The sequence below is a fragment of the Enhydra lutris genome, unplaced genomic scaffold, assembly GCF_002288905.1.
Source record: "Enhydra lutris kenyoni isolate GAN:26980312 unplaced genomic scaffold, ASM228890v2 scaffoldscaffold30, whole genome shotgun sequence".
NCBI lineage: Eukaryota > Metazoa > Chordata > Mammalia > Carnivora > Mustelidae > Enhydra > Enhydra lutris.
The window spans coordinates 15,784,844-15,802,468 of record NW_019154114.1 but is presented as its reverse complement, the minus strand read 5'-3'; the positions used below and the strand labels follow the sequence as shown (position 1 = coordinate 15,802,468).

The following is a 17,625-nucleotide window of genomic DNA, read 5'->3' as shown; positions in this document are numbered from 1 at the left end:
GCCCCAATGTTTACTGTTTCTTCTCTTGATTGCTGTAATTCCTTTTGTAGGAAAGTTGCAAAGTGCAGGCTGGTAAATAAAATAAATAATCCTGCATAATTCTACCAAGGCAGAGGAAGCACTGTTAACATTTTAATAAATTTCTGTCTAAATTATCAAATGATCTCCATGGGGCGCCTGGGTGGCTCAGTGGGTTAAAGCCTCTGCCTTCCGCTTGGGTCATGATCCCAGGGTCCTGGGATTGAGCCCCGCATCGGGCTCTCTGCTCTGCAGGGAGCCTGCTTCCTCCTCTCTCTCTCTCTCTCTCTCTCTCTCTCTCTGCCTGCCTCTCTGCCTACTTGTGATCAATCTCTATCAAATAAATAAATAAAATCTTAAATTGTCATGTGATCTCCCTGATATGAAGAATTTGAGAGGCAACGTAGGAGGTTTGGGGGGTAGGGAAGGAAAAATGAAACAAGATGGGACCAGGAGGGAGACAAACCATAAGAGACTCTTAATCTCACAAAACAAACTGAGGGTTGCTCGGGGGAGGGGGGTAGGAAGAGGGTGGTTGGGTTATGGACATTAGGGAGGGTATGTGCTATGGTGAGTGCAGTGAACTGTGTAAACCTGGCGATTCGCAGACGTGTACCCCTGGGGCTAATAATATATTATATGTTAATTAAAAAATCAAAAATAAAAAAAAATAAATTTCTGTCTAGCCTTTTTCTAAATGAATAGAAAGATATATATTTTCTAAACTGGGATTATAAAATACACACAATTTTGTATTTTGATCTCTTAATGTGAAATCACTGGCAGTTCTTGCAACCATTGGAAGGTCATAAAAATGTTTACTCATAATTGCTGTGCCATTTCATTCGATTGCCAGATCACTGCTGAGAGATAGGAAAATGTTCATTTCTAGAAATCTAGATTGTACCCCACCACTCTTCTCAACTTTCTGGTCCGCTCCGGAAGTTTCTTAGTTTCTTCTCCTGGGTTTTCCATGGAGAGACTCCTGCCATCTGTGGGTAACAACACAGTCCCAACTCTGATTATTCAAGAAAGAGTTTATCCAGTGGATTCAGAGCTGGGGCTCCAGACTCCGACAGATTGGAATTTTATGCTTGGCTTTGGCGATTCCTAGATGTGTAACTTCGCCTAGCGAGTTACTAAACTATTCTGAAACCCAGCTGTTCTGCTAAACAGGGATTTTTCAGGGACTATGATGAAGAGGAAGGAAGTAATACCTGTAAGTGTTTTGAGTGTGGTGCTTGGCACACTAGTAATGCTTGACTATTAGTTAATTTTTGTTTTTAAGGGTTATTATTTGATGCTCTCATAAATTCTAAAAGGAACCTATGGTAGCTTATTATCCCTTTTCTTAAAAAAAAATTTTTTTTTTTTTTTTAAGATTTTATTCAAGAGAGGGATACCTGGGTGGCTCAGTTCATTAAGCATCTGCCTTCGGCTTAGGTCATGATCCCAGGGTCCTGGGACTGAGCACAGCATCAGGCTTCTTACTCAGCAGAGAGCCTGCTTCTCCCTCTGCTTGCCGTTCCTTGCTTGTGCTGACTCTCTCTCTGACAGATAAAAACATTTTTAAAAAAATCTTAAAAAAAAAAAAAAGATTTTATTTGAGACAGAGATAGTGAGAGAGCGAGCACAAGTGGAAGGAGGCAGAGGAAGTGGGAGGAGACTCCCTGCTGAGCAGAGAGCCCCGTGGGACTTGATCCCAGGACCCTGAGATCATGACCTGAGCAGAAGGCAGTCGCTTAACCGACTGAGCCACCCAGGAGCCCCTTAGTTTATCTTTTTAACAGAAAGTTAATTTTCAATTTTTCTGAAAGCAGTGGGTAGTTCTGAATCTGGCTCCGAGTGATTAAATGTTTTACCAAGTAACAGAAACCTAGAAAGGAATGATTTCGGTTTTATCTTAAAACACACATACTGTGTATATCCAGCTCCAGGGTTCTATCCTGCAGAGGTACAGTGGAGTTGTGAGTTTCAAAGGTCTAAAAAAAAAAAGAAGGAAAGAAAGAAAAAAAAAAGTGAATCTTTGCCTGATTTTAACATCTTAAAACATGAGTGATAAATGGTTTTAGTACCTAACAGTGTGTCGAATCTTTATTTTTTTCAACCAAAAGAGATTTGAGGCCACATCCAGGCTGAGTTAAGCACTTCTCCCAGACAGGAGACTGGCAGAGACTGCTGGGCCAGCAACATGCCTGTTTTGAATGAGGAGCTCTGTCCTTTGTTAGCATAAAAATGGATCTGGATGAAGCCCCGGCGGTGAATGCAAAAGCTAAAGGAATCCTGGGCAGGGTTTGCAATGTGCTGCTTCAGCTTTATAAATCCATCTTCATCACTGTGAAGTACTCCCCAAGGCTCCTCCTGGAAAAATCACTTTCCTACTGAAGTCCGTCTCTCAATCGTTTTTCCCTTTGCGGCCGATGTTTTTATAATTAAGTGCGTGACAGTGTGAATTATCCTAGGGATGCAAATGTCACAGCAGAACAGGTGGAAGGGTGGTGGGTAAGAGCGGTGGTTGCTGTGGGTGAAAACCACTAACTTTATGTTAGATTTTTTTTCTTTAAAGAGTGGCTGGCAGAGAGCTGTCACTTCTTTCTACTTAGAACAGATGAAAATACATAAGTGTAACATACCTAAGGGCTCAAAGTTAGACCCAGAGCATTAACAATCTACCTACAGAAGTCTTAACACGTGAGCACACTGTTGCCATGCATAGGAAAAAATGACCGAGTCTGTAAGGGCAGATCCCTTCTTATCATTAAAGGAAATAATGCATTCAAATAATTTAAACCAACAGATTAATTATGGGACTTCGTAATAAACCAGTGCTTTCTCCTTTACTTCTAACTCTTGTATCACTTGTATGACTGATAGGACAAAAATGAAATCGACTTCTCTCTTGCATAATCGAATAATATAATCAGCTTCGAAAGATAGTGTCGAATTACTCTAAAGATAAAATAAATTCTAATTGGAATAGCTGACTTGGAAATGGGGATCTGTAACATAAACTCTAACGACTAGGGAACAGTATAAAACAGAATGCGATTATAACAAGAGGAAAGTGAGGCACTATGACTTCCTTTCATGTTAACTCACTGAAAGCCTTCTCTACTTCAGTAATATCTGGAATGATCTCCTTCTGTCCGAGGTGGACTTTCCCACCTGCTCAGACACGTCTAAGTCAATCAAGTGTGAACCAGAAAATGGAGGTGTAACTTGAAAGAGCATCACTGATAGGCTCACCCGATTATACTGTTTAAAAACAATAGCCTTCAGAGAGTCCAGATACCGGCTTCTGAGGTCCATTTTCACAATCTTATGGTGATTGCTGGCAACTGTCAGCGCCTGGAAGTGAAAATTTGCAAAGACTATTAGGATTACCCAATATTTATAGTATTATAGTCCGATATTTATAGTATCTATAATATTTGGTTGAATTTTTGCACTAAGCACACATTACTTCTAGATGAAAAGACAGTAACAGAGAGCTCCAAACCAATGCTTCTGCCATGCTCCCACTAGTAGAACAGTTTCTGCTCCTTATTTTAGGAAATCAGGAATTACATGTGGCATTTTATATAAAATGCTTACTGAGCAGTTTAACCCTACGCAAACCTCTGGGATAAGAATAATAAAAATATTATAGCCTAGGGTACTTGGTTCCCTACCTGACCCAGAAGGGGCATATTGCTTTTCAGAGGACAAGAGGAAGTGAAGGCGTAGGGAGTCTGGGAGTAATACACCACATAGACAGGTTTGTACTGGTTTGGCTTTCTATACTGTGTTCCCCAAGCAATTCGAATCCATATGGCATTCTCCTCAGCATCTCGGAAACTGACCGTCACCTTAAAAAAAACAAAAAACAAAAAACAAGAGTTAAGTTTCCTAATTAAAGTCTGTGGCACCAGGGGCCTTCGCTGACTCAGTTGGTAGAGCATGGGAGTCTTGATCTCAGGGTCAGGAGTTTAAGCCCCACATTGGGTGGAGAGATTACTTAAAGAAAAAGAAAATTCACATTAAGAAAAAATATATGGCACCAGCAAGCGTTCCTTAGGGGTGAAGGATGTTGCCGTAACCTTGGACATAGGCTGAGACCCAGCAGTCTTTCTACTTTTTATTACAGTGTTTGGGGGATCTTTGGGAGAAGATTTTGTGGTTGCTTTGGAAAGATACATTTATGCCTTGCAGAGTCTTTTGGAGGGAAAACAAATTTTAAATCCTACAATCAGGGTATCACAATTTTTCAACAATTTCTTGGGCTTGTCTCTAAAGAATTCTTCTCTGATACGTATGATTTTATGAAATAAGGCAGCCTAACAAACGACATACCTGTTTAATAATGAAGGTTTTTCAGCATCAAACAAAGACCTATTGTGCACTGTAAATTTAATAGTAAGATTTCTATGTAGTAATGGGCTCAAATATATTATCTTAATGCTTGTATGCATTTAACTCAGATGCTAACAAGTTAAAGTAATATGGCAAGAATATAGAAAATTCTATTTCATGGATAAAACACAGATCTTTCTCAACTTCTAAATGTGACTGCCAGTTGGTTTTGGAATTTAATAACCTGTTCCTAGATTCTTAGCTTCCCCTCGATTCAGCTTCCCCCAGGGAGGTCAGAACCCGGATGGGAGGCATCTGAGACAGGTGCATTTGGCTTGCCCACACCTCTTGACTTCCTTCTCCTTGTACCTGACTCCAGGAAAAAGCAGGCTGCAGTGTAGCTTCCAGCATTAGCAAAGAAGTCAGTTATTCCAACGCTGCCCACTCTTTATCTGGCTGCTTTCCCATATTCCCTCAGGGTACAAGACAACGAACCCTCCCCAGTCAGGGGTGCAGACTGCTCGGAGTGCGTGCTGTGCTTGGAGCTGTCTGACCTTCCCCAGTGAGCAGCATAGCCCTTGGCCCCAACAGGCACTCAGTGGACCTTTGCTGGCTTGAATGGAAGAGGGCAGGGTCTGATTCTGAATAGCCTCTTTGTGTCACATTATAAAAGCAAAGCCCGACCAATTGAGATTGAATGCGGTATGTGGAGGGCACAATTTTACCAGAGGGAGAAAACTGGTTGCACTCAACATCTTCAGGTAATCTCTGTAGCCCAGAATGAGGATAGCTGAAGTAAAGCCTCATGGAGAAGTTTAAAGAGCTCTGTGTCCTCCTTATATTGGATATAGAGTTGGGCACACATGTCTAAGTATATACTTGCCCAGAGAGAGGTGCTGTACCACTTATCAAAATTTTCGTAAGGCTCTATGACCTAAAAAAGGTCAAAAAAAAAAAAAATCAATGGGCTAAGAGAAAAGGATATTCACAGAGTCAGTATAATCCTGGCCCAGATGGCTTTCAGATTCTGTCTCACATTCTTCTAGTAAAGATGACATTCAGATCCCCTAAGAGCCAGGGCCCAAATGCAGACCTTGACTATTTTCCCAAGAAACTACCTTAATATCATCCTTCAGTAGCCAGGAGAAAGCATTTTTCATTGAGGATAGCTCAGATAAATATTGTTCAAGCTTAACTGGGGCACTTGCTGGCCAAGAGTCCTAAGAGGTTTGGTTAACCTGGGACTGTCCTGCTGGCCAGGGTACTCTGGCCATAAATTGGTTAGAACTGGCCACGACCCACAAGATACTGACATACCACAAACAAGTTTAGTGTGGGAATCAAATGAAGCTTACAACGAACAGAATTGCTACATATTTAACCATACTAATATATTTAATACAGACTATCATATGAAACTACATGATATATAGGTACAAAAAGGAGAGTAAATGTACTACCTTTTTACAATTGAAACATATTTTTTAGCTTGTATTTTCTTTCCCTGTAAGTTTTATTTTCTTTTTAAAGATTTTATTTATTCGTTTGACAGGGAGAGAGAGAGTGAGAGCAGGAACACAAGCAGGGGAAGTGGGAGAGGGAGAAGCAGGCTTCCTGCTGAGCAGGGATCCCGATGCAGGGCTTGATCCCAGGACCCTGGGATCATGACCTGAACTGAAGGCAGACGTTTAACCATTGAGCCACCCTCTCTGTAAGTTTTCTAAGAACACTGTATTTTGAATAGTTTAACGTGGTTAAGATATACAGTTATCTCTCTCTCTCTCTCTCTCTCTCTCTCTTTCAAGTGCAGAGACACACACACTCTCAAAGGCTCTGGATCCCATCCCCTGTAGCAGCTCCGCCCATCGCTCCCCAGGCAGGCTCTCAGCTCCCTCTCAGACCAGCTTCTCTACCCAATTGGCTCAAGGGCAGGAAGTTCTTAACCTGCAGTCCCTGCTTAGAATTCAGGGTGTCCTCTGAACTAACCGAAATGGAGCATCTCCTTCAGTTGTGAAGGTAGGCAACAAAACAGTAGAACGTTAGGACCTGTTACTTTGTTATCTGTAGAAATCACAAATATTTTCTTGACACATTATAACTGTTGAGCCTACCTCAAAAATACCATTTATGCCCATCACTACTTTGAAACCAGTTGTTTTTAGACCTACTGTGAGGTCATTTACTGTTATTAAAGAAGCACATGAATTAGCACAACTTGGTATTTTAATATCTTAATAATGGTATATTAATATAGTTGGTTTCCCTTACAATTCTATGTATTTTATTATAGCATTTAAAATACTTTTGTAAGAAGTCATCTGTAACTTTCACTAACAGCAAAAGGGGTCCTTGGCATAGAAAGGTTAAGATGTCTATCCTACAGCAGCAGGCAAGTCACTTTTCAGTCCCGGAGACTCGACATGGCCTGATGTCACCAGCATCAGCCTTTGGGCTGCTAGTTATGAGGAAAGTGAAGTCGAGCTGGGAGTCCCCGGCCAACTGAGAAATGGGGTTAGCACACGTGGGCCAGCTCTGAGCAGGGGAGACAGAGAAGACACAGGGTGGTGGGCCTTTGTCGCCTTTCAAGCAGGAAGACGTGACTAATAAAAAAAAGCTCCTTTGTTCTCCCAGCCTTTCCCACTCACTAGTCTGCCTGAAATTCATTCAGGAGGCAAAAGCTTTTAGAACACAGCGGTGATAAAAGAGGAAATCTCACAACTGAAATACGTGGCCATTGAAGCGGGAGGATGTGGGAGCATTTCACTCTTCTCCTAGAATGGTTGGGGCAGGAGGCGTGGGGTTCAGACAAAAGAAGTTCCTGGTGCCAAAGAGAAGGGCAGAAAAGACTTTCGAGGGGGAAAAGGGCACTGAAAGTGAGCAGGTCTCTCTAGGCTTCTGATGTGGGGTGAACAGGGCGGGAACATTGTTGCGAGTGTTTCTCAGGAGGAGTTAGCCAGTCATGTTCGGCTTCTATAGAGGCTGCTTCCACAAGGGTCCAGACCATCTATCCCCATTTATGGACAGCTGGCTTGGGATTCTGTGCCAGTAAGTCTCTTTGTTCAAAGAAAAGCAGGGGCACATGCCATACCCACAGTCCAGATGGGACTCTCCTTTAATCTCTGAAAAGTCTGTAATTTCATGGTAACAATATTTTTCAAATAATATAATAAAAAATATCAACTTAGGAACAGAGTAGCAAAGAGTACTTATTCACAAAAGAGAAAAAAAACCAACCCAAAAAAGGAGAGGCATACCTTCTCTTGGCTCACAATAATCCTTGAATTAATTTACAGATCAAAGTGGACCCACACTCAAAATGATGACGATTTTGTTTTGTAAACTTGATAAAAATGATTCTAAGGTTCATCTTGAAGAACAGTCAGGACATTTTTGATAAAGAAGAGTAATTGTGGGTAGGGACAGGGTTGCCTTGCCTTAATGGTTATTAAAATATTTTACAAACTACAGCATTAAAGGGATGAGGACTTTGCAAAGAATGTGTCCAATCCATTCATTCCCAGCATTTGTTCCGCCCTCGCTCACTCGTGTCAGAGGGGAGCAGGATGGTCGGCTTCCGCTCAGGGAGACTATGAGTAGGGAGGAAGACTGACCATAAAAGCAGGAAGTGGGAGGAGTATGGTGACAGGGGAACTGCCAACTGGGTGGGTCAGGGAGACTCCCTGAGGGAGACCTAGTTAAGTAGAGGCAGAAGGATAGGGAGGAAGGGAGGAAGGAAGGAATGAGCTGTGCAAAGGCCAGGTGGTGGAGGTTGTTCCAAGGAGAGGGAACAGCCTATGGCAAGTTCAAGAACTTGAAGATTGGTTCAGTCTGACTGGAGCTTCAGATTAACACCCGAGAGGCAAGCAGTGGATCAGGAGTGCCTGAGCAGAAATGAGGAGAAACGGATCAGGAGTAGAACATAGACTCTAAGAGCATGAACAAATCAGAAGGATCCAATGATGATAAACCAGTGGAAAAAGCTACATCAGTCAGCAAATGGTGTTGGGACAACTCATTCGGTTCTGAAAGGGAAGAGGCGAATGACTCTATCTCTTCCTCCCTCCTCTCTCCCGCTACAATTAAGTTCCCAGAGCTGAAACTCACAGGGGGAAGACTGCAGAAGCTTGGGGAATGCTCTAGCAAAGGGCAGACGGAAAAGGAAAGGAGTTGGTTGTGGAGACGATGAAGAGCAGTTCAGGATGGCCAGAAGAAAAACATTAGGGATCAAGGGGTCCGATGGCCGATTCTCTGACGGCGTGACCTTCCTGAGCATGAGAAACTGATGTTATGTGACTGGTGCACGGCAGAGCCTGAGCCGTGAGAGCCAGTCAGTGTAGACGTGAAGAGCATGAGCTCAAGCCACCTGCCTGGATTTCGACCCTGGCTCTGACGCGCACCACTGGGACCTACCCTGCTTTATCAGTAGGGTTCGGTGAGTTAGTGACCGGCAAGGGCTTAGCCCAGGTCCTGGCATGCACAGGTGTTTGCAATCAGCGCTGCTGCTGAAAGAGAACCATCCATAGGATTTTGTGACGTCACTGGTCCCTCTGAACAGGAAGGTTCTCACACTTGAGCGGGCATTAGCATCACCTAGAGGGCTCTGGCCCACTCCTACTGTGTCTGAGGGAGCCCAAATATTTGCCTAACATGTTCCCAGGTGATGTTGATGCTGCTGGTCTGGGGATCATACAAGAATCACCGTCTTTCACAACTCCGTTTCGATACGGAGGTGAGAGCAGTAGCCTGAATGCGAGGGGCTTAAGCATGAAGCTGGCAAGGACACATTACCCTTTTAAAGGGTCTTTCTGAAAAGGTTTCTGAGGGGGCCAATCTCTCTCCTGTCCTTCTGGACCCACCGAGAAATAAGGCAAAAGAGTTGGTAGGCGGAGGCCAACGCATATTACCGAGACACTGGTGGGGCTCCCACCTGCAGGCAAATGACCCTCCAGATAGGGGAATCCAGTCAGGCAGAGCTGCCCATATGGTCACTGACAGAATGACTCCAGGTAGCCTTCCGTGCAGGGGCTGAGCCGGACCCAGGGCAAGAGAGAAGAACAGGTGTCCCAGTGGGCATGACAGCTCTTCTTCAGGCCAAGTTAGTGATCCTGCCAGAAAAAGGTGAAGGGGACGGTAAAGGGGGGCCAGCGCCACTGTGCCAGTGAACATATCAGGAGCAAGAAAAGAATATTTCCCTCCAGGAGTGTTGTAGAAAAGACAGAGCTTGAGGATGAGGACAGAGAGGGGATGTCCTTCCGCCAAGACTTGAGCATGATTATAAGCAGTAGAGAAGACTGTGAGTGTGAAACAGAACAGAGAACGGCAAAGCAAGGGCCTTATGGGGTTGCAGGGGACGGACTCCAGCCTCACACAGAAGGGACGCTGTGAGAAAGGAGATGGGAGAATAGGCCAGGGACAAGGGGGTAGGTAGAGGTACGGCAGAAGTCATAGAGGGTGAGCTGAAGAGATGGGAAGCCCCAGTCAGGGAGTTTGTGTGTGGAGAGGGAACGCTACTATTTCCCAGAGAATAGTTAGAGCACGGTGACTGGGACAGGTTTTTGGGAGTGTATTGCTATGCAAGGAGGACGAAGGCAGACCAGAGTGGGAAGAGAATGAAGTAAGGGAGGTTATTAAAAAAAATGATTGCGTGAACCTACAACAAGATATTTGGTGGTGGGGCGTCTGGGTGGCTCAGTTGGTTAAGCATCTGACTCCTCTGGATTTCAGCGCAGGTCAAGACTCAGGATTCTGAGATTGAGCCTCGCCTCAGGCTCTGTGCTGGGCGTGGTGCCTGCTTAAGATTCTCTCCCTCCCTCTCCCTCTGCCCCTCCCCTCACTCTCTCTCTCTCAAAAGGGAAAAAACAAGATACTCGGTGGTACTTGTGGAAGTGGAACGGCAGCTGAAGATACTAGGGGTGTGCTAGGCTGCTGACCGGTCCTGGAGCCACCCGCCACCCGTGGCTACTGCACGAAAATTCACTATAGTTTCCAAAGATTAGCATTCCAGTTCCTTGGTCTCACTGTCCACATTTCAAGTGCTTCGCAGCCACGTGCAGTTACTAGCCGGTGTCCCAGACAGTGTGGATGCAGGACAGTTCCATCACGGCGGAGGGCACACAGAATACTGCTAACTAAAATTCTTACACATAAAAAAAAAAAAAATGCGCAGATGCCTTGACATTGAATTTCATGGAAATGCAGGTAAATTTTGTTCTTACGTTTTTTAATGCTCTCTGAAGAATTTTCACAAATGAACTTTTGAATTGTTCCATATCAAAAAGGTCAATGTCTTCACCTGTCAGAGTGAAAAGAAAAATAAAGGCAAATCAAGGGAGTACAATGTTCAAGAAATACATCTGCAAAGACACTGAAGGTGAGCATTTTGCGTGACCTCAAAGAGCTACAGTGATCAAGTCACACCAACCGATACCTCAGAGCATCACCAAATATATTTCTCATTTTCCCCACAAAAGAGCAATTTTGAAATTACTCATTTGAAAGAAGAGACATTTAAGAGGAACATATTGCTCTTCATTTTAAAATTCCCAGAATATCAAATACAGATGTTTAGTTTAAAATGGAGAACACGGGGGCGCCTCGCTGGCTCAGCTGGAAAAGCATGCAACTCTTGATCTCGGGGTTGTGAGTTCGAGCCCTATGCTCGGTATAGAGATTACTAAAAAATTAAAAAAAAAAAATGGAAAGCATTACCTGGTTCTTTACTCATCTGAAAAACATCCCAAACTTTCTGGTGCCGATGAAACTGAGTATCTGAGAGAGAGGGGAAGAGCTGATTACTATTATATCCTAGAACTCCCGAGGAAAGAACTTATGAATACATATTTTAAGCATAATATGACACCAGAGAAAACACTAGTAGTTTACAAATTAGGTTGTATACATCTTTATTCAAAACATAACTTTTATATGGATTTAATTTTCTCCAGACAACTAAAATAAATCATGAAGAATTAGTGATATAGTCAAGATTTGGCATTTACTCACACTTTGACCATTTCTCCTCTTTCCACATGACTCTACTCCCCAGACCATGGCACTTTCCCAGCATGACAGGGAGGATGCGTTCCCCATGACTGGCCTTGGCACTGGCTGTTCCCTCTGTCAGGAGCCCTCGTCTTCTAGCTGGGTGGTACACCTCATTCTGGTCTCTACTGACAGGCCACCTATGCAGACTGGCCTATCCCGATCCCCTGCCCAAACCCACCCGCCCTCCACCCTGCTTTGGTTTCCTCTGTAGCACTTACCACTACCTGAAGCCACGCGTGTTCCTCCCACCCACTCCACCATGACCAAGCCACCAGCAAATCGGGTCCACTATAATCCTTGTAGTTCTTGGTCCCATTCGGCTCTCTCCGTCCCCCACCCCCATCACCCTCTCACCCAGGCTACATTCCCCTCTTGCTTAGATGCTCTAACAGACTCCTGTAGGTCACTCCCATCCTCCCTGGTCTCTGTCTCTGTACCATGAGCTCTGGAAAAACAAGAACCTGATTCTTTCTTGCTCAAGATCTTTACAAGGCTTTGAGTTATTCTTAGAATAAAGGCTGAAATCCTTTGAAAGGCCTCTAAGTCTCCATAGCATCTGCCTGCCTATGCCTCATTTGGTTTGACCTCTCCCTGAGCTCCCCATTCCCGCCTTCCTTCCACTCCTCTGCTTAACCCTCCTACTCCAAGACTTCCAGCTCTGTGCCCTTTGCCCCTGCTCCTTAACCTCCCTTCTCCTCTATGCTTACTTAATGCCACTCAACCTCTGGCTCTCAGCTCATGTTCTCGAGGAAGCCTTCCCCAAACCCTCAGTGTGGCAGATCCCACTCTGCTCTCACAGAACCCCTCTATGCTCTCCTTCACAGCACCTGCTACCGTTTGCAAGAAGGCATTTGTTTGATTAAGCAACCTGTCTCCTCCATAAGATGGTGACCTCTTAAGAGAGAATGAATCAACCTGTTGGAGCCACCAGCACCTAGCACACAGCCTGCCACAGAGTGGTGCTCAATGGACATTTGAACAAACATGTGAGAAATGGGAATTACGTGGATCCACCTTATATGGTCTAGGTATAATCCAATCCCTGAAAATTAGATTTAACCAGAGGCAGATGTGTAAATGAATTCAGTTATTTCATAGTTGGAGCAAAACATAAAGCTGATTTTTGTTACACACCAGGTCACAGAAAGTAGTTAATATAAATTGATAATCATTAGTAAATACCAGGCTTTGTTCTAAGAACTTGACCAGGAGTCTTATTTCATCCTCATCATAACCTTATGCAATATCATCATTATGACATGGTTTGTCAAATGACAGTACTGAGGCACAGAGATGTCAACAGCCTCCCCGAGGACTCACAGGGAGACAATGATAGAGCCACGAACTGAATCCAAGAAATCTGGCCTTGGGGCCTATGTTCTTAGACCCTATACTCTGGTGCCTCCTGAGGAGGAGAGTAGACGTCTTAAAAAAAATACAGAAAAGAAAACTAGGACACAAAGGGAAAAACCCAAAGAAAGGGAAGGGGAGGGGAGATAACAAACACTGTAATAAGAAAAAATTCTTGTAAATATATTTTCAAGTTCTGTTAATAACAAAACAAAGCCTAACAAATATCTACTAAGTGCTTCCGGTAGCCAGCGACTGTGCTAAGAGCTTTCCAAGCATTATCTTATTTAAGCCTCTGAGCCGCCGTGTGAAGTAGGTATGACTGCTTTCTCCTTTTACTTAGGAGGAGTCTAGGCTCAGCAAGGTGATGGGACTCAGGCCAAGGACACGGACTGGTAAGTGACACAGGAGGGACCGAAACTAGGTCCACCTGACTGAAGAATCAGCCCTTACGTACAGAACGGCCTCACTTATGAAACAGGACTGGGGTCTTCAGGGGCATCTGGGTGGCTCAGCTAGTTAAGTGTCTGCCTTCGGTTCAGGTCATGATCCCAAGTTCCCGGGATCGAGGGGCTCCCTGCTCATCAGGGAGTTCCGCTTCTCCCTCTTCTTCTGTTCCTTTCTCTGCTCCGCCCCCTGTTCCATCTCTCTCACTTGCTCACTCTCTCAAATAAATAAAGAAAATCTTAAAAAAAAAAAAAAAAAAAGGAAGAAGCAGGACTGGGGAAGGGTAACTACAAATTACCGACACTCACAAATGATGTCTAAAAGGGCAGCGTCATGGATACTTGCACGCCTCTCCTGAAAGAAAAGAGAAAATATTTCATGAGCGTGGTGATGGTTTGGTTCTGCTCCATTCACAGTAATTTTAGGGTTGCTTGAGGAACTGTGTCCAGTCTATGCTGTCTTGCCGAGTGTCTTTGTCCAGGCACTCCCCACTCCCCCCCTACCAGCCTCCTGTTTCGTTTTTTGATCAGCGGTACCCTTCTAAACTTCCTCTGCATCAGGGGATCCCACCTGGGCATGACTGACATTTAGTTGGACAACTCTGTGTGTGGAAGGCTGTCCTAGGATGTTAAGGAACGTTCTGGCCTCGACCCACTACAAGCCAGGAGCATTCCCACAGGTCTCACAACCGAAAACATCGTCAGACATTGTGTTCTCCAGGAGACAAAACTGTCCTAATTAAGAACCGCTGCCCTACGACATACATTTTCATGTATATAGTGTTTCTCAATGTTGTACGTAAAGTTCTAGTTTATCCATTTTAACGTCTGAAGAATATTTTGTTATATGGATGTGTCATTATTTATTCTCCTACGTAGAGCTGTTTCCAATTTTTTGTTTTTTAAAAAAGACTGTTTAACATCTTTATTTATATATAAATATTTATACATTTGTATCTAGGTATATAAATGGTTATCAATTATAATACTTATATATACCTCTTAGTTTTTTATTAACTTTTTTTTTTTAAGATTTTATTTATTTATTTGACAGAGAGAGATCACAAGTAGGCAGAGAGGCGGACAGAGAGAGGGGGAAGCAGGCTCCCTGCTTCCCTCACTGTTACCTCACAGAGCAGAACCAAATCCTGAACAAGAGATTCCTTTCTCTGCCGGAAGTTTACAGTCTGCAGCTGCTTTTCAGACAAAAAATCCCAGGCTTTGAGGATTGACATCATTTCAGTTATTGGAATTTTCATGATGGTCCTCTTGATAAACTCGGCAAGGGTTTCATCCATCTCTTTGGCACTTTAATAAAAACAAAAACAGCACAACAAAGTATGAACCAAATACAAAAGTTTAACTTAACTGAATTTTTCAGCCTATTTTTAGCCAGGATTTTGATTTGTAGGTCAAACACCCAAATGTTTACCTTTTTTTTAGGCACTCTGCAAAGAGTGTTTCAATAGGAAGATTTTAACTATTTTCTCCTTAAGCTGTATACTTATTTTTACTTAAAATTTTTAAAAAAATTTTATTTACTTATTTGACAGAGAGAGTGCACAAGCAGGCGGAGTAGCAGGCAGAGGAAGACGCAGGTTCCCTGCTGAGCAGAGAGCTGTACATGGGACTCGATCCCAGGACCCGGGATCATGACCTGAGCCAGAGGCAGACGCTTAACTAACTAAGCCACCTAGGTGCCCTATGCTGTATATTTAAATATGCTGTGGAGGTTTTAAAAATTAGTCATCTCTCTCCTTGATTGGCTAGAGTATTTTGATCTTTTGATGGTAATGGTAAGTAAATCATTCGTTCATGGACTGATTCGCGTGAAAAATCTGAGCACCTGTGTGTACCAGGCACTTTTGTGGGCATTGGGGACAGTGACATCTTTAATCGCAAAATCTAAACTCCCTCGTGGTATGGAGCATCCATTCTAGTGGGGAGAGAGAGGGAATAGGAAAATCATAAAATGTGATTAAATGTTGCAGAGAGAATGGAATAGAGATAGGAAACTAATAGTAGTTAAAATGGAGCAGGCTGGGAATGATATGGGGGTGGAGTGAGCAGTCCTCATAAAGAAGGGGACATTTGGGGGCGCCTGGGTGGCTCAGTGGGTTAAAGCCTCTGCCTTCGGCTCAGGTCATGATTCCAGGATCCTGGGATCGAGCCCCGCATGGGGCTCTCTGCTCGGCAGGAAGCCTGCTTCCTCCTCTCTCTCTCTCTCTCTCTGCTTCTCTGCCTACTTGTGATCTCTGTCTGTCAAAATAAATCAATAAAATCTTTAAAAAAAAAAAAAAGAAGGGGACATTTGAAGGACAGACTGAGCCACATGGCTAGCTGGTGGAAGAACTTGCTAGGCAGAGGGAACAGCAAGTGCAAAAGCCCTGGGGCTTTCAAGGAACAGGGTGAAGGATGCCTCTAGTACCCCTCTACAAGAATCCAGGGTGTGACTTATTTTTACCATTTGAGTGTTTGTTGAACGCTGCATATAATCTATCACCACTGCCCACTTCCAAAAAAGATAATGATAGTCAACAAGATTTTAAGGTACTGAAAGCAGCAGTTAGAACAAAAATCAACTATAACGAGTTGTGAAGAAGGAGTAAAATAATTGAATTAAGAATGTGAGAAGAGAATCAAGATCATGATAGCTGAGCCTGATTTGTTTTCTTATCCAGATACAGGACCAACTTCCCTTAATGTCAAAACTAAAATCCTTACCACAGTCTACAAGGCCCTGCGTTTGCTTCTTGCCTCCTTCCCCAGACCTACCGCTTTCTCCCTGGCTTTCTGAGCTCTAGCTACATTGGCCTTGAGTTCCTCTAGTACAAAAGGATCCTTCCTGAGACAGGTCATTGTACCTGCAGTTACCCCCGGCTTAGAAGTTTTTGCTCGCACATATTCACATGTGTGGCTCTTGTAAGTGAGGTCTGAGCTTAAATGCCTTCTAGTCTGAGAGACTTACTCTGACCACCCATTCTAAAGGTAACTCCCCACCTTCCATTGCTTATTGTTTTTACAGAACTACCTAAAATTATCTTGTTTATTGATTACTGTATTGCTTTACAATATTGAGCCACTAGATTAGGAACTACGTTTGGGTTATTCATGGCTATATCCCTAAGTGTACCTGGGGACGTAAGCACCCTGGTGAGAATTAGGGCCCAGCAGCGATATATTAAACCAACGTCTGTCATTGAAAACACTGGATTTGGGGGAAAGCTTGTAAAAATGCAGATTCCCGGGCCCCATCTATTTAAACTGGGAGGTGGGCGGGCACCGGGTAGGGCTTTAGGCCCTGCTTTTTTTTTTTTTAAAGATTTTATATATTTATTTGACAGACAGAAATCACAAGCAGGCAGAGAGGCAGGCAGAGAGAGAGGAGGAGCAGGCTCCCTGCTGAGCAGAAAGCCCGATGTGGGGCTCGATCCTAGGACCCTGAGATCATGACCTGAGCCAAAGGCAGAGGTTTTAACCCACCCAGCCACCGAGGCACCCCTAGACCTTTAAAAAAAAAAAATTGAGATCTTGCATTTTTAGAATGCCTCAGAAGATTCTTAATTCCGGGTAAAGTTTGCGAAATGCCTTTCTACAGACTTCTGGTAGGAGCACTCAATCTCACCGATAAGGTTGGTAAAACCCTGTGTTAACCCAGCTGATTCCCCGTGACTATCTAATTTCTTTTTACTTCTGGCTCTTCGTAGCACAGCGCTTGGCACATATCAGGTGCTCAAGACATTTAATGAATGAACGAACGCATGACAAAAAAGAACTCTTTCAGGATACTTTTCTGTAGATCTCCTCTTACACTGAGGATCTGCCACTGGACCATAAGGAAGAACACGAGAACCGCATGTACGGAAAAAATACGGAAGCCAAGCCCGATTAAAAAAAAAAAAAGAAAAAAAATCAAAACATCCAACTCTGAGCAGAGCCTCAAGCCAGGCCTCCGAAAGCACAGCAGCCCATCACGTGACAACGGGTGCGGGCTCCGGAGAGGACGTAATCCAGTTAAGGCTCCGCCCCACTGAGGGCGGATATGACGTCATGTGCAAGCGTCGCTACCCTTTTTTATCCCAGCTTCAACAGTCGTCCGCCACCCCTCACCTGAGGCCAAGCGCCAAATCCGTACCTTGGGACGTGTGGCAGTCGCGGAAAAGTCGCCCCACAGGTCTGGGATGTGGCTTCCTCAAAGCTCCCGCCACATTCAAGGGCCCGATCCCACGCCGCGCGCGGGTCTCTTGCAGTCAGTCATCGCCAGCCGTGTCTTCTCAGCAGCTCTTCCCGCCCGCTGCGCCTTCAAAGCCACCAATTGCAGTTCCCGCCGCCCTCCAGCCCCGCCCCCCGGAGCGCTCTCCTTGGACTGTACCCTGGGCACGGGGACCGCGTGGGAGAGCGGCAGAAGTGAAACTCGCCGAATCTTCGCATCACC

At 44.2% G+C, this 17,625-nt stretch overlaps 1 protein-coding gene across 1 annotated transcript in view; it reads right to left on the bottom strand.

Annotated features, from left to right (window-relative positions):
- The window catches only part of LOC111152915 (centromere protein N), a 22,071-nt gene extending 4,599 nt beyond the window's left edge, over window positions 1–17,472 (bottom strand). Inside the window, exons 1-8 of the mRNA XM_022511653.1 lie at window positions 17,326–17,472; window positions 14,318–14,498; window positions 13,500–13,545; window positions 11,059–11,118; window positions 10,566–10,642; window positions 3,690–3,866; window positions 3,265–3,366; window positions 1,937–2,000 (exon numbers count right to left, since the gene is read on the bottom strand). Of these exons, the coding sequence (XP_022367361.1) occupies window positions 1,937–2,000; window positions 3,265–3,366; window positions 3,690–3,866; window positions 10,566–10,642; window positions 11,059–11,118; window positions 13,500–13,545; window positions 14,318–14,488 (697 nt within the window). The 5' untranslated portion in view covers window positions 14,489–14,498; window positions 17,326–17,472. The remainder of the gene's footprint in view (window positions 1–1,936; window positions 2,001–3,264; window positions 3,367–3,689; window positions 3,867–10,565; window positions 10,643–11,058; window positions 11,119–13,499; window positions 13,546–14,317; window positions 14,499–17,325) is intronic.
- Window positions 17,473–17,625: the final 153 nt, after the last annotated feature.